General features: G+C 44.3%; 1 protein-coding gene across 1 annotated transcript in view; it reads right to left on the bottom strand.

The window, feature by feature from the left end:
* The window catches only part of CTNNA1 (catenin alpha 1), a 116,581-nt gene that overhangs the window by 86,868 nt on the left and 14,421 nt on the right, over positions 1–15,292 (bottom strand). The window contains exons 2-6 of the mRNA XM_030229137.2: positions 13,010–13,116; positions 10,969–11,164; positions 4,141–4,307; positions 3,261–3,380; positions 1,224–1,490 (exon numbers count right to left, since the gene is read on the bottom strand). Coding sequence (XP_030084997.1) covers positions 1,224–1,490; positions 3,261–3,380; positions 4,141–4,307; positions 10,969–11,164; positions 13,010–13,114 — 855 coding nt within the window. The 5' untranslated portion in view covers positions 13,115–13,116. The remainder of the gene's footprint in view (positions 1–1,223; positions 1,491–3,260; positions 3,381–4,140; positions 4,308–10,968; positions 11,165–13,009; positions 13,117–15,292) is intronic.

The raw sequence follows: 15,292 nt of genomic DNA, 5'->3' as shown, positions 1-15,292 counted from the left end.
GAGACAAAGCTATCATGAAGCTGGCCTGCTGATCAGGCACTGCTGCTATTAGAGTGGAATTAAAAGCTCAAAAAGCTTCATGTGAACTGCAACACTCAAAAAGTAGTCTGCAGGGGAGACTACCATTGGGGAGTTTGTATGGTAAAACAGGGTGATTTATCAGAAATCCCAGTAGCTGGCTTGAGCTGTACAAGCCAATCCACCAACTTGCACTGACTTGCTTCTTCACTGCCAGCCCCTGACATGGTGCTGCTGCTGCAGGGCTGCCTTCCCCTCCCACAGGCACCTGTGAGAACCTGAAGCCCGTCGGGACTAACCTGAGGCATGCTCTGAAGGCTTACTGAGCATCTGATGGAATTTTAGAAAGGCAAACTCAAAACTGAAATCAGCCACAAAAATCAAGCCATGACACCCTCTTGTTACCCAAGAGATCACAGGGAAAGGCTTCTCATCAGACACAGGGAGAACTCAATCAGAACTTTATCCTGGCAAAATACACGTGTCAGAAAGGGAGGAATGAGAGTGGTAAGACCAAAAAGAAGAAAGTGAGCAAAATCTGGCAAAACCACAACTATTAAATGCCTTTTGAGTGATGGCTTTGCAATATTTTAAATAGAGTTCTAGAGTAAGTTAGTGCCACAGTGTTTAAAATTCAGAGGCTGAATCAGGTAGACACCAAATGCTGGCTTCAAAAGGAAAGCGATCTCAGTAAAAATGCATGGCTGTCCTCAGCAACGAGCTGAATGCAAGATAAAGAACATGACAGATCAGTACAACCTATCAGTATGAAATGACTTCATTTCCAACCAAAGATCATATTAAAACTTCCCACTTCATGTTCCTCTTGAGAGGTAGTTTCAGCAATCCCAAATACATGATTCACTTTTAATAAATCAGTTCTGTCACCTCCAAGAATACATTACATAAATATATTATGAAATAATCAATTTCAAACAAACCATCTCATGTATCAGTAGGCTGCTATTTCAGAGTTAGTTTAACTTGACAGCCTTCCATCACCAAGAACCACAGATGTAACTTTCTATATTCCATCAACCTAGTTTGGAAAATGGCTTTTTTAGAAAAAGCCTACTTTGCCTACAACTTGCTGCACTTGAGTAGAAAATGATCTTCCAGGCAATATCAATAAAAGCAATCTGTGGCTAACAGAGCTAACAGGTGAAGGAACAGGAGAGGTTTGTCCCAGCAAGGCTCTGACTCACATCGAAGTTGTTGAGGGCGTAGGCCAGCTCTCCGCCCCCGCCCTGCTGCTGCGCGGCATCGTCCGAGGCGGTGGCCTGGGCGGCGTTGGAGATGCCGCTGACCGCCTGCTGCAGCTGCTTGTAGATCAGGTCCCTGTTGGCCTTGTAGGCAGCCACGTCAGGGTGCTGCAGGCAGGCCTGGGACGCCGTGTACAGGATGGGCACGTTCTTCTGCAGGATTCCTCTGGCTGCCGCCATCTGATCGCGGTGACCCACATCTTTCAACTCCTGTTAGGAAAATTAAAGGGGGAAAAAAGCATTTGAGAGCATTGCCCACATTCAACATCCATGCACTGTCTCCCCGCATCTTCGAAGGACAGGCAGGTTCTTTGCCTCAAATCTGCTCAAATCTGTCTGCTGAGTATTCCTATCCTTAAGGGCTCAACTAATTGCAAAACACAACAGCTTCATAAAGCCAAAAAACAACAACACTGCAGGGCAATTCACAACAACACAATTCAAATCTGACGTTGGATTTTTGTTCCTCTGCAGCATTGGACCAGCATTTTAGAAGCTGTCCTGTCTTGCACTCGCAGATGAGAAGCAAGATCATCTTTAATTTAAACTCTAAGGCTTACAACCAAAATGTTTTCTTTAATCACACCTAGAAGATGGCATTTACTCTCCTCAGGAGACTCAGGTACTTAATTTCAGAAGAACAAATATATCATCTCATTCAACTTCTTGTTCACCTCCAATGAGACAAAATTAATCCAATGACTGTAATTACCACTAATTCAAGATTAGTGAGCAAGTCCATAAGTCTTTTCCCAAACACTCTGTGCTGTAATTCTCTAAAGTACCATCACCTCTGTTTTGGAACAGAGCACCATGATCAGATAAAGCCTCTGAGTCCAGCACAAGCAGTAAGTTTATAAAAGGAAGAACAATCACAGTTATTAGCAGCAGCACCATTTCAAAATTACCTCTTAAATCTAACAAAGAGGCAGTGAAAATGAAGACAAGGACTGCCTTACTGAGAAAAGGGAAAAAAAATCTGTCAGACTCTAAAATGAATGGGCAATAGGTGACCTCTGTAAGGTACACACTGAGCAGGAAGAGCACCCCAAGCAGGCAGAGAGATTTACAGATTTTGTACAGCCACTTCCCATAGTGTGGAACAATCCATCACAAAGCAGTTTTAGAGCATTTATTGCATTGCCATCACAAGCCTACTCCCATCTACTGCAATCAGATTTGAGATACTGGCAATCCCTTTTTGACTGTATCCAGCTTATTTTCTACGACAAATCTGTGCAAAAAAACCCAAGCAGTGTCAGAGGTGCATAAGCAGTTTTGGTTTGTACGTATCTACAGAACAAAGAGGCAAAAAAATGCTCTAAAAGAATTATGGTATTTCTGATAACTTAAACTGCCCACACCTCTGCTTTCTTCTGAAAACTTAACTACTCAAGAATGAGTCACACCAGTGCTGTTGAACAAAACAAATTTCACACACAATTTAAGGCTAAGCACAAGCTATCCAAACACAGAACATACCCACAACAAACAGGAATTTCAACCCCTCCTCCAATGGACACTACAGTGCAAGACCAGTGAGCAGCACCACTCACTTCCTCAGGAAGTTGTAGCTGTGCCCAGCCATGGCTTTTGCTCCCTGTGCACTTGGATATATTCAGTCCATCTGCATGAACCACAACAGCAACAGGGTCTAGTGGAGAGTGCCCCAGAACTGGGACACATCTCAGCTCCTGCCCTCAAGTGCAGCTCTTGGGCAGCAGCATGCCATTAAAGCACTAAAACACTGACATTTACAAATGCTACTATGAACAAATCCCATCAGAAGCAGCACCCTACAGCCAAGCACACTTTTCGCAAGCTCACAGTTCCTTAGCATGGTAGAGCACAACATAAAGTACTCAGCAATAATGTATAAAAATAAAGTAAAAAGTATTAACAGAACAGGCACTTTCCAAGAGCAGCAAGCTATTTTGGAAAATAAGAATTTATATACAGAAGAAAATGGCCACACTATACCTGTTGTCTTTTGGCTGCCATGATGTTAAGCTTGTCCACTTCTGGTTTGAGGGCTTTGTACTGGATACCCAAATCCTGCTCTGTGCCAGCATTTCTTAGTTTCAAGATACCATCTTCCACCTAAAAGAATACATATTCATGTATTTTTTCAAGCAATACAGTTCGCACGTCAGGGGATAGTTCAGAATGTATTTCATGGCGGTCAGAGAAAGCAATCTTCCACTGCCCCCTGTTATTTTTTTGAGAGAGACACTTTAAAGGCTAATAGGATACAGTGCTTAGCTACTATTTCATAGTTAGCAGCTACCAGAGACAGTCAAGAACACACATCTGAAAGAGCATGAAGGAGTCCAGGGCCCTGGTAGGGCCATAGCAGTGGCCAAAGGGCACAAGGAGAGTCCTCAAAGCTCGTTTGCAATGGAAGACCCAGTATCCAATGTCATTTCACTTCGCACAAACCACTTGCCCACCCTGTTGCCCATGGGAAGGAAAGGCTTCCTGAAACAGCCCACCTTCATTTTTATTTAGCCTGCTGAAGCTTCTCACCCTTAACAGCTGCAAAGGAGTACTGGTTATAAGAAAGCCTGTTTCTGTAAGATGAAAGGGCTAGCTCTCACCTGCAGCTGCAGACCAGGGCTCAGTTAGTTTTTGTACTAAAAGTTCAGAACAGAGTGCAGCTCAATGTCAAAAGCTACTGACAGTGAGTATAACAGTGAGCGACACACACCCACTGCACACATTCTGCTGAGAGGGAAAACCCCAGACCCTCCCCACTGCAGAAGGAAGTTGCTGCCAGTGCATGCCCCACGGGGTCACACACAGAGTGGGCACCTGGCAGAACAGCCCCGGCGTGCCAGGCACAGCAGAGCCCCACACTTACAACTTTGAGCTGAACGAGCAGCTTGTAGACGTCGGCCATGTCAGCCAGGATGAGCAGGCGGGTGACAGCGGAGAGCAGGGCACGCGCCGCCCGCACCATGTTCCCGCGCTTCACCGACGAGCAGGGGTCATCTGCAAACTCCCCTGACGCGCTCTTCATCAGGTCACCTGCATAGGGGGACAGCAGGGGCTGGCTTCAGCATCGCACAGCATTGCATCAGCCACTGGAAAGGTTCCTAAGCCAACCTGAGTCTCTAGAACAAAACCTTTGTGAAATACGGCTGACAGTTAATGCTGCATGTGGCTACCTCTGAGTGAGTACAGCTACCACATAGCATTGGGGCAGAGGGGTTTGTGTGGGGAGGAAGGGCTGGGAAATCATACTTCGGTCCTTATTTCCATTTGTGCAGGTGTTTCAGCATGCCAGAATTCTCTAGAGAGGTGAATTCAGCACGCCTTTGCAGGGCTGCAGTTATTTCCCAAGCTTCGATGCTTTCAAAGTCTGAGCAAAAGCTTTGATTTGTGTGCATGTAGGAGTTAAGCAGAAAGCAGCAGAAAGCCCTGTAAACACACAGCGAGCTGCCACAGCTCCTGGGACCGTAAACAACTCGGAGCGATGACCTGGCTGGATATGCCCTGGTTGGAATTCAAAGCCAGGCAGCATTTTGTAAAACGCTTCAACATTTCATAGCCTGTGGGGCTGCATCTGGTGCAGGAGCAAAGAATTTGGGTTTCAGATGCTAACAATGCCATTGGTTAACTATGAAAAGCAAAGGCCACTATACACAGCTAGAGCAATTCCTCCAAAAGGCATTCACAAAGCATGAAAGTAATGCCTGCATATAATCAGAGAAGTAAATTTTGGATTTCTCCCTCACTTTTTGGGCCAGCTTCCAGTACCACAGCTCCTACACAACAGTAAGTTTTGGAATCCACATTGTTATCCTTGGATCTCTCTGCATCTCAGAAACACTGAGAGAACAGCTAGGACTTAGTTTAGAAAATGGTAGGAGCCTCAGGGTCAGGGATTAGCAGGCAGCAAGAGATGACCAGAAAGCAGACTGCTATAGCTAGGTGCTTTTCAGAGGCTTCCCAAAAACCTGTATGAAAAAGTGTCCATGTGGCCAAATGCCGAAATAAAAATAGCCTGTCTCAGATGAGACTAAAAAACCTCCACCAGCGCTTGACAAGTGACAGCTGGCAGTGAGTCCCATGGAGCCCCCCACACCAAACAGGGCAAGGGCTGCATCAAAATCTCTGCCTGATGCGGTCCCACGAGGCTCCACTTATTTAACAGCTTATTTTTAACTGCTCAGAAATGCCAACAGCTGGAGAGCCTGGGGTTAACCATCCCCATGCATAATATCTTGCCCAGGAAGGTTTTCCCACCCAGGCACTCTACACCTTCATAGCTAAATTCAGCCCAAGCCCAGCTGCCAGCCTGCCCAAGCAACCACACCAAGATACTCAATTTTGTTCAAATGCTCCCCCCTATGTAACACCCTTCCATCATCTTAAATAATACAACCAAGAGTGCCACATAACATTTTAAGATAAAAATATGCTACTTCTGTACTGGGACACAGCAAAACAGCTTCTGTCCAAGTACAGGCCGGCTCTGAGTATCAACCCAAAGCTATCTCCTACCCAGCTCTGGAGAACACAACTCATTACTTTAACACAGGTTAAGAACTCCAGATTTCCAGATGGGTGAGGGATGATGTACCACCAATGCTGTGAGCTTCAAACAGCCAGGAGATTACAAAATCCCAACACAACTGACATGATCCTTTCTTTGTTCTTTCTGGAACAGGCATCACCACAAGTATGAAATAAAAGTCATCACCACAAGTATGAAATCCATTGACAACCTCAAGATTTAAGGATATATATTTACTAGAGCATGAAGCAACACAATAAAAGGGAATGGCTTCAAACAGAGTAGGGTTAGATGAGATGTTGGGAGGGAATTCCTCCCTGGGAGGGTGGGCAGGCCCTGGCACAGGGTGCCCAGGAAAACTGTGGCTGCCCCTGGATTCCTGGAAGTGTCCGAGGCCAGGCTGGACATTGGGGGTTGGGGCACCCTGGGATAGTGGAAGGTGTCCCTGTCCATGGCAGGGGGTGGGACTGGATGGATTTAAAGTCCCTTCCAGTCCAGGCCATTCTGTGATATGCCAGAACCAAAACTAAGTACAAATATTTCCTTCCTTATTTACTTATATATAAAATTCCCACATTTTCAACTCCCAAAATATTGTTTTCATTTATTTTCTATTTAGTACAACTTATTGAAGAAGCCACTTGCTTCACATGAATCTCAGAAATTGCTAACGAAGGTAAAATCCAAAATTATCCTCTATCCAGCTCTTAAATTGCAACCTTTCAAGCCAGTCCTAAAATAAAATGCTATTCCCTTTTATTTTAACAAGAGATTTTAAAAGATTTAGTGAGTTTCAAACAGCTTGTCAGGGTGTCAAAAGATAACCAGCTTCCCAAAATTAAAAGCAGATTATATTTAAAGTTGTTGCATATATATACATTTCTGCCAATTAAGGGAAGCTGAATTTCAGGCTTCTTTTATAAAGGGAAAGCACCCTGGGATAGTTCTTTTAGCTGGATTCAAAGGGCAAGAGAGCACCCTGGCCTGCCCTCAATATGCAGGTACTGCATAGTGTGTGCACATCAGCAGTTCCAAGGGGATCCAGCACAATCATTCCTTTTTCAACACTAAACACAGGTAACACAACCACTCTGGAAGATGGATTTTAAGAGTTAAAGTAACACAGTGGAGAAGAGTCCAACTGTGAGACTCAGACTATAAAGCTGGTACAAATTCTTACATGAGTAGTCTGTTTTTCCAATATAACCTTAGATCTTCATTAGATATTAGAAGGGAAAGAAAATAAAACAGAGTTGAGAAAAGAAGAGGCAACAGTAGCCATCCTGTGATCATGTCAATAAAGCACTAAGAATTCACTTAAATCTAATGGAACAAAGCCCATTTTAGAAATGGTCAGATTCCAATCCATCAAAAGAAAATGCTCATTTTCTTGTCTCTTTCCCCCACATCCATAGGGTGTGACAACACTTTCAGGCATCACCATTAACCCTGCTCCCAGTGTGGAACAGGATGACCGTGGACAGAACTTGCTCCACACCACAGACAGGAGGGCACAACAGCAGGCAGGACAGGCCAGGCAGGGACAGCCAGGACACACTGGCACTGCTGCTCCTCTGCCAAGCTGGGCATTCATGCCCACACGTCACCTCCTTCAGCACTTCAGGCTGCTTTGCCAGCAGTGCCAGGGACACACCAGTGCCACCATGCCATTCCCTCCTGCTCACAGCACCTCAACCACACTTCCCCAGAGATTGCCATTCCCCACCAAATGAAGGCAAGCAGGAAATCAGAGTTTCAAGTCTCTACTGCTCTGGATACTGAAGTCCAATCTCACCAATACTGCCACCTTCAACACCCACCAACAGGGTCACAGTGGGCTGTCCTGGCTTTCTGCTCTAAAGGATGAGGCCCCACACCACCTTTTGATATATCAACCCAGGAGTTGATACTTATGGCAAAAAAAGCTTCTGATAATGCCTTAATCTCGTCTTCAATTAAATCCATACACTGCCTACAAAACTCCTACAGCTTGCCAACAGCCACCTCAGAGCTCCCTCAGGTTATGGCTTTTCAAAGCGGCACACTCCTAAAGCTTTGTTGCAGGAAACCAACTGAACTCATTGTACCTTTCTAAGAAATTTAGCTAACTGGTCACAACAGAATTTTCAAGTTGAATTTTCCAAGAAGAATTCAGTATTTAACTTCGAAATGTTCCACAACTGGCCTCCTCCTGCTCCTTGGATATCCTTAAGCCAGACATCCTCTGTGATGTACAGCTGAAGAAACTATTTTCCCCTTTCATAATTCATCTCGCTGTTCAGTTTTGAAGAACCCTTCACTGAGAAGAACAAAGCAGAAGGACACAGAGCTGAATCAGTTGGTTCATTTCCCTGCATTTGCAACTTGAGCCATCAAAGCATTCATTCCTTCTCGTACCTCAAACCCCATACACAGGCTTAGACTTTTCAATGTTAAGCGTTAATTTTTGGTCTGTTATGTAAAGTTGCCATAGAAGACAAACAAAAAGAGAGCACAGTGAATTCCCTGGATCCCCATGCTCACAGAGACAGAAAGCTGTACCCATCAGCATTCCAGAGAATTAGGAACAGCCTTGCCAGTCTGACCCAAAAGAAATCTCCCTCTCAAGCTCAGTTTGGAAGCTGCCTCAGTGCCAAGCACCTGGGTAAGGGACTGGTTGAAGTTCCAAAACACCTCCCAACAGCATCAGAGGAGCTGGGCAGGACCAGTGCTGCACCTTCTGTTACCCAGCAAACCTCTGATGACAGAAATGCCTATAACAAACACTACAGCAATGCCAAAATTCAGGATGTTCACATCAAATGCTTTCCAAATACCAAGTCTTTTCAATAACCACAGGGGGATCTATTCTGAGAACACTTTGATTCCTTACCTCCACTTTTCTACTAAAAACCTTAAAAAGTCTCATTACTCTATGAGCAATCAAAAGTACAAAGCTTTAAAGGGCCAGGAATCTTACTGTAGGATATTTCATTAACTTGCTTGTTGTGATTTATTCTTCCATAGTAAAAAACAAGAAGACTTTGAAGATCCACTTACATTGATTTAGTAGGCAGCCATGCTATTATTCATTCAAAATAGCTCTTTTCAGTTCTTTGTTTTTACCCCCAACAAATGGGATTTTATGAACAAGCATGCTCACTAAAATCATGTACTCTCTCAATCTTCTTCTCACTAGGCTAAAAAAAAAAAAAATTTAATTTTCTCTGATGAGACAAGTTATCTATTGTCCTAATCATCTTCATAATCCCTGTCTACATTCATTCATCTTTTTTTATTATAGTAACTAAACCACTCCCTACTCTAAATAGAGGTATTATTAATGCTATTTTCCTGTCCTCCACTGAAGATTAATTATGCTTTATATCCATAATCCCACTCCAGCTCATCATCACCCTGCTGCTGACCACAACACCCAAATTCTCCTCTCCACTCACACCCCTGTTGCAAAAGATTTGCTGAGCACACGTACAGGCTTTGCATCCCACTTTCCTTGTTTCTCCATTCACAAATTCAACTGGTCTGACACAATATGGGGAGGCTTCTGAGGTGCACAGAGTGTACACAACCACATGCACTGGGAGGCTGTATCTCCCTGCTGTTACTAGCACTGCTGAGAACTGCAATCTTCCTGGGCACTGGCAGCAATTACCCACTCTGTTCTAGCTCATTTTTTACCACTTGCTTCTTCTTTCCTCAAAGGCTGGCTTGACTTTTAATTTCCTTACCAAGAGCGGCTCTGCTAAACCTGGCCAAACACTGGCCCCGTGATGGGACACAGCTTTGACCCCAGGTTGTGTTGCAATGGTGTCCCCACAGAGCATGGTGGGCACCACCTGTGTCCAGGAGATTCACTGCAGTTTGACCACCCACCAGCCCAAGGAAACAGGCACAGCCACCCCATCTACACCAGAATCCACACAAGCTGCAAACAGCAAAAAAGAGGAAGAACTGAAGCAGCATTAAGGTGGGAAGTTATTTCATTCCAGCACCTCTCAGTTATGAGCTTCACCTCCTCTGTCAAAGCCAACAGAGCAGGGAGGTTTTGGCATCAAGCCTATGTGTAGTCTCAGATCCAAGAAAGAGCCAAGAAACATGGGAAAGGGTCATTCTGGAAGGTTTTTTATCAGTCTCTCCTTCCCACCAGCTTCTCACTGCAATATTCAGCTCAGGGAAGTTCTCAATCCCAAGGGCTGAGTAGAGCTCCCTCTCTCACCAGCACCCCTGAGCCATTTGGAGGCACCCACAGATGAGCACTAACTCTCAGCTGAGCAGCAGTCGAGCACCAACAATTAAATCTTGGAGTCAAAGGGAGCTCTCTTGCTGTTTGTTGTTGTTAAATTAAGCCAACTCAATTAGCCCCTTATATTGCAGCCCTCTTACCTTGATCTTTCTTTGGTCTATCAGCCAGGCTCATCCAGAACTTAGAACCACTTCCAACTAATATTTCACCACTTTGCAACTTCAGCTACAAACAAGTAATTAATGCTAATGAGTTTTCCCCTTTTTGCAGCAGCAGCCGTCACCATTAATACCAGTTGACTGGGTTTCACTGAAGCATAGAAAACTCATGACTGGAAGAATGATAAATGATTTATGAGCAACAATATTTACTAGTGCATATTTTAGAGTAAGTCAGCTCCATAGGCTTCTCTTGCAGGTCTACTCCAAGAAAGTAAAAAAGAAAATTATAGAAATCAACATTGGATGTGAGGAAGGCAGCCTGGAATATTTAATCAAGGCCTTCACATTCTGTTTGGTGTTGTTTACATTTTACATATTCAAGAAACACATCTCTGTTGAGTCAACACTTGGCTCTTCCTCCTGCAGTGCTGGTCTGTATACATCAGATATTGAAGAAGTTATTGACATATTTCAGATGTAGCCCCATAAAACTCAGAGCTGCAGGGAGCACATTCACTTTTGAGCCTACACTGAGTTTTTAAATGCTCTTCAAAGAATTAGCCCTTCTGCTTCTCAATCTTTGCTTGGGCCATCCAATTTCCAGACCTGTCTAGCTGCATTACTGCTCAGGGATGCCAGCCAGGCAAGCTGAGAACCCACAAGTTGAGAGGCACAGTCATTAGAAAGAGCAGCAAGGGAAATGGGAATGGTTCCACTTGCTCTGAAGAGCCACAGTTTGAGAGGCCACGAGATCCACGCTCTTACCTTGCTTGCGAACATCATCCACAGCTGCCACCAGCTCCTCCTTCAGGAACTGGCTCTCCTTTGCAATTTTGTCTCCTTTCTCCAGGAAATTCTCTGTTGCTTGTTCAACTGAAGCAGCCAAGACATGAGCCTTTTTAGAACGGCCTCGCTTTTTATTGGAGGGGCCCTTGTTGCTGGTGTTAACCAGGGTTGTTACCTAAAGGAACAGATGGAAGGGAAAAAAACCAACATCAAATTTAGTGTTTAGCCATTTGATAGCAAGGCCACATGTATTTTTTTCCCAGACAGTGCATTGCTAATACCTCCACTATTGCCAGATCCAAAAGTTAACCTAATGACTATTTTTCACATTTAAACACTACCATGCTTCTTGATTCTTCAGATGAGCAAAATAAATGCAGCTAAACAGCTCAGAGATTTCTCTTACCAGCAGCATGCTTCAAAAGTTGATTTTAAGAATGGAGATCTATTTGTATTTTTTATAAACTGCAGTCTCAGTAACAGGCCAGAGCTCTTTGGCACCACATAAAAGAAACCAAGGTGGGGATAATTAGTTTGGGATAACTCTCCAGTCATAAGAGACCCCAGACAAGGTTGAAGTCTGTGCCAGTAGAAATGTAGAGACACGGTATCTTTTTAGTCCAAACAGTGCTATAAGCCAAGAGGCTGAATGCAGAACAAAGGACTTGGCAGAGCTCATTATTTCCCTAAAAAAAAAAAAACCCAACTGAACTCTCACAATCATCCTGCAATCAACAAATATTTCCAAGCTCTCCATCCTAGGCTGAAATCCTGCTGGGAGCAGAGTCATCACCAGAGGCCAGGAGACTGCCAGGTACTCCCTGCGCTTAGGATCGGGATCCATCCCCTTGTATGTCACAAAATCCACACACACTTCTCCATTTGCCTTATTCTTTCCTCTCCTTTTTGGAAAGCCTCGGAAAATGAACACAAAGCTGCTTCAGAGGGACATTAAATTACAACGCTAAAAAAATTACTACTCTGGAAAGTCCAAGGACTGCTGACATAAAGGTCCTCAGAGCAGAATCCATCTTCCCAGCTGGCTGATGCAGAGAGGGAAAGCCATCAGCTGGGAATACTGTGGTTGGTTAATGGGGAGCATTTGTACTGGGTACTCTCAGTTCATCGTGTTCTACAAATAAAGAACAAGTAGCAACCAGGAAATTTGCTCCAGTTCCCTCTGTATTTTGCCAGCCACATCGTTCAGAAAACTGGGGATTGCCAGTACAGTCTGTTGTGCTTATTCCTTGAGGACTAAGTTACAGACATTGCCCTGGGTGAAAAAGGTCTGGTGAACAAGTTTCCTCAGTTAAGTTTGCCAAATTGGGACAATTTCTCTTAAGCAAAGACTCCATCAGTAACTTCAGCTAAAAAGCCTCATCAGTTGGATAACTGCCCACCCGAGGACTCAGAGGGAACAAGTCACAGGTACAGACAGCAGTTTGGTGACTAAAGGGGATAACATTGGAAACAAAACTTGATCATTCCCATCTGTACTTAGCAGGAATTGTGTTCAGCACATTCTGTCATTTTAGACATTTTACATTCCAGGAAAACAATGCTGAAGACAAGAAGTGAACTGTCTCCCATGTACCTCCTCTTCCAGACCTCCTAGAAAATATCTTCCAAGAATTTCCAAAACACCCAATACACACAGCTCCCATTTACAAGACTTACACTGCTCTTCAGTGTTTTCCACTGCAGCCTATATACCACACAGAAAGAAGCTTTTATTCACAAATCCAGCACAAAATATAGGCATGGAACATTATTTCAATCAGAAGTGCAGAAATGCATGTTAGTAACTACTGTGTCTTATCAGGTGCTGAAGCAGCACAGTCTCCCTGGACTCGTGGCCAGTGACTGTACAATGAAACTGAGCAGAGAAACTGCTTGTAGACTTTTTTCTTTTTAGTTTGTAGTGCTTTACACCAAGAATTTAAGCTTTGTGACTGAATTAAAACACCAAAACAGGTAATCATGCTTATGACTGGTTTTTTTGCCCCATCTTTTTTCCTACCTGTGTAACAAGAGGCTCAAGCAGCCTTTCAACTGCCAGTGTCCTTATCTCCAGGCTTTTGGGGTCCCATTTGAAGTTCACGTTGGCTGCAGTGACAGCAGTCATTTCTGCCAGAAGAAAAAAGCTACATTAATACAATTTTTTATTGTTAATGTATCTTAAAAATAAATTAAAATGCAACCCGTTAAACACAAAACATCCACTTAGTGTAAGTGGAAGTTACAGCATCTCCAGAAACACCAGCTTTGATTCAAATGGTATGAGTTTGAGAAAATGTTATTACAATATAGAGATATTACCTGCACATTTTGGTTAGAAAATAAAACCAAAAGCAAATAAACCCACACACAAACCTACCCAAAGCCGCACTGTTTCATCAGAGCAATGACAAGATCAGCAGTGCCTGGGCCACTCACTGGTGGTCCTCAAGCAATGAAGAAGCACCACAGGTAGTGGGGGCACTTTGCTCATGAAGCTGGGTGCCCCCTGCCCAATCTGCACCACCTTCCTTCCAGGGCCAGCTCTCAGACACAGCCCAAGGCCTGGGGGAGCAGAAGGGAGCCCCTGACTTCAGCAGCTCTGGATGCTGCCCACCTCCTCAGCTCCACCACCAGCAACTGCCCGAAGGCTCTTCCAAAGCAGGAGGCAGGTTTAACCCAACCCACACACCCTCCCTCTTCACCCAGTTCACCTTCGGGGAATACAAAGGTAAAGGAGTGAATATAAGCCTCACAAAGCCAGAAAATCCAGCTGGTTCATACTTAACAGCTTACATATCTATTACACTTCTCCTTAACATTTGCATAGGAGGGAAAAGCAGATTTGCATGAAGAGATCTGTTCAAAGCTGTCACTGAGCCGCTCCTTCCCGTTACAGTTTTATATCAACATCCCAACGGAACAGCAAACATACTTATGGGAAAAGTTGAGTGAAACTACTAAAATAGCTCTGCTGCTGAGACCAGTAGTCTAAAAAAATAGAACTAAAATAAGGAACTACAACAAATCACTGGATTAACACTATGATGCAACACATTACAACAAAAGAATAAAGTGAACAATAATTTCAGTAACAAAATGTACTGAAGATCCATAAAACCAATTCATATCACTTCAGACATAATAGATTCTAGCTCTTCCTGCTTTGGGCTGACCTCAAAATTCAAGATTAGACTAAACCTACATTTGTAACTCTTTTATTTTTAAAAAGTCAGGAAGACAAATAGATTTCCTAAATCTCTGTCCACTCATCTTACTTACACCTACTGTTGAGGTAATTTTAAAGCTTATTTGCTGGCATTTTTAATCTTCTCCAGCCAGGGCACTGCCTGCACAGCATCTCAGCAGTCACGATGCTCTGACAGCGCCAGATGTCCCCAAGCTGCCAGACGAGTACAACATCCCATTATTTTTAAAAAGCAGGAGGCAAGGCACTAATTTTGGTAACCAACAATGTTTACAACACGTACCAACAACCAACTGCTCTCTCCCGACCCCAACAGCTAATTGTGCTCCTCAGGAGGGCTGCTTGTTTCCCAGGGAAGAATGAAAGCTCTGGGACACTGGAGGAGCTCAGCCAGGGCTCAGGGCTGCTCCCCAGCCATCCCAGGGCTCCCACACCAGGAGCACCAGAGCAGAGATTGAGAACTCACTCCAGCACTGCAGACCAAAGCTGACACACTGAAGTACAACTTCACAAGGTGCAAGGCAGGAATGTTCACCCAGCTGCATTCAGCTCTCCACTACACCCACACTCCAAGTGCCCACACTGCTGGGAAAAAAAAAAAACCTTTAAAAGCTGAAAGCTTAAAAAGAGAGAGACTAGAATGAGCCCACTCGAGGCTGGCATACATGTAACTCTTCTGATGGTTTGCACTGAAAATGCAGTGGGTGCAGGGGAAGGCTCCCAGCTCCAAAGCCCCCAAGGAGCCACAGGATGGTGGAAGGTGGTCATCTCCTGTCCTCCCCTACCTCTGACAGGAACTACTAGGCACTGTGAACTCACCAATTAACCTTCTTTCTCAATCACCCCCTCTTTTTATTTCACTCACCTACTGGCTTGTGCCACAGCCCAGATGCTGCTGGCACAGGGCATGCTGTGAAATGCCCTTCATCCCCAGGTAGCTTCCCACCCCTCAGAAGGAATTTCACTGGTTTATTCCCGCCCCATCAGCTCAACACAAATGCTTTCTACGTAAGAAGCCAAGAAAAATACACTGACAACCTTTGTGGCTTCTGAGAAACAGAGCCAGGGTTCTGGAAAGCCCAGTAGGTTTCTCAAGAA

Source organism: Serinus canaria, chromosome 13 (assembly GCF_022539315.1).
Source record: "Serinus canaria isolate serCan28SL12 chromosome 13, serCan2020, whole genome shotgun sequence".
Taxonomy (NCBI): domain Eukaryota; kingdom Metazoa; phylum Chordata; class Aves; order Passeriformes; family Fringillidae; genus Serinus; species Serinus canaria.
Note: the sequence above shows the minus strand (reverse complement) of the source record. Positions and strands in the feature narration are given on the sequence as shown.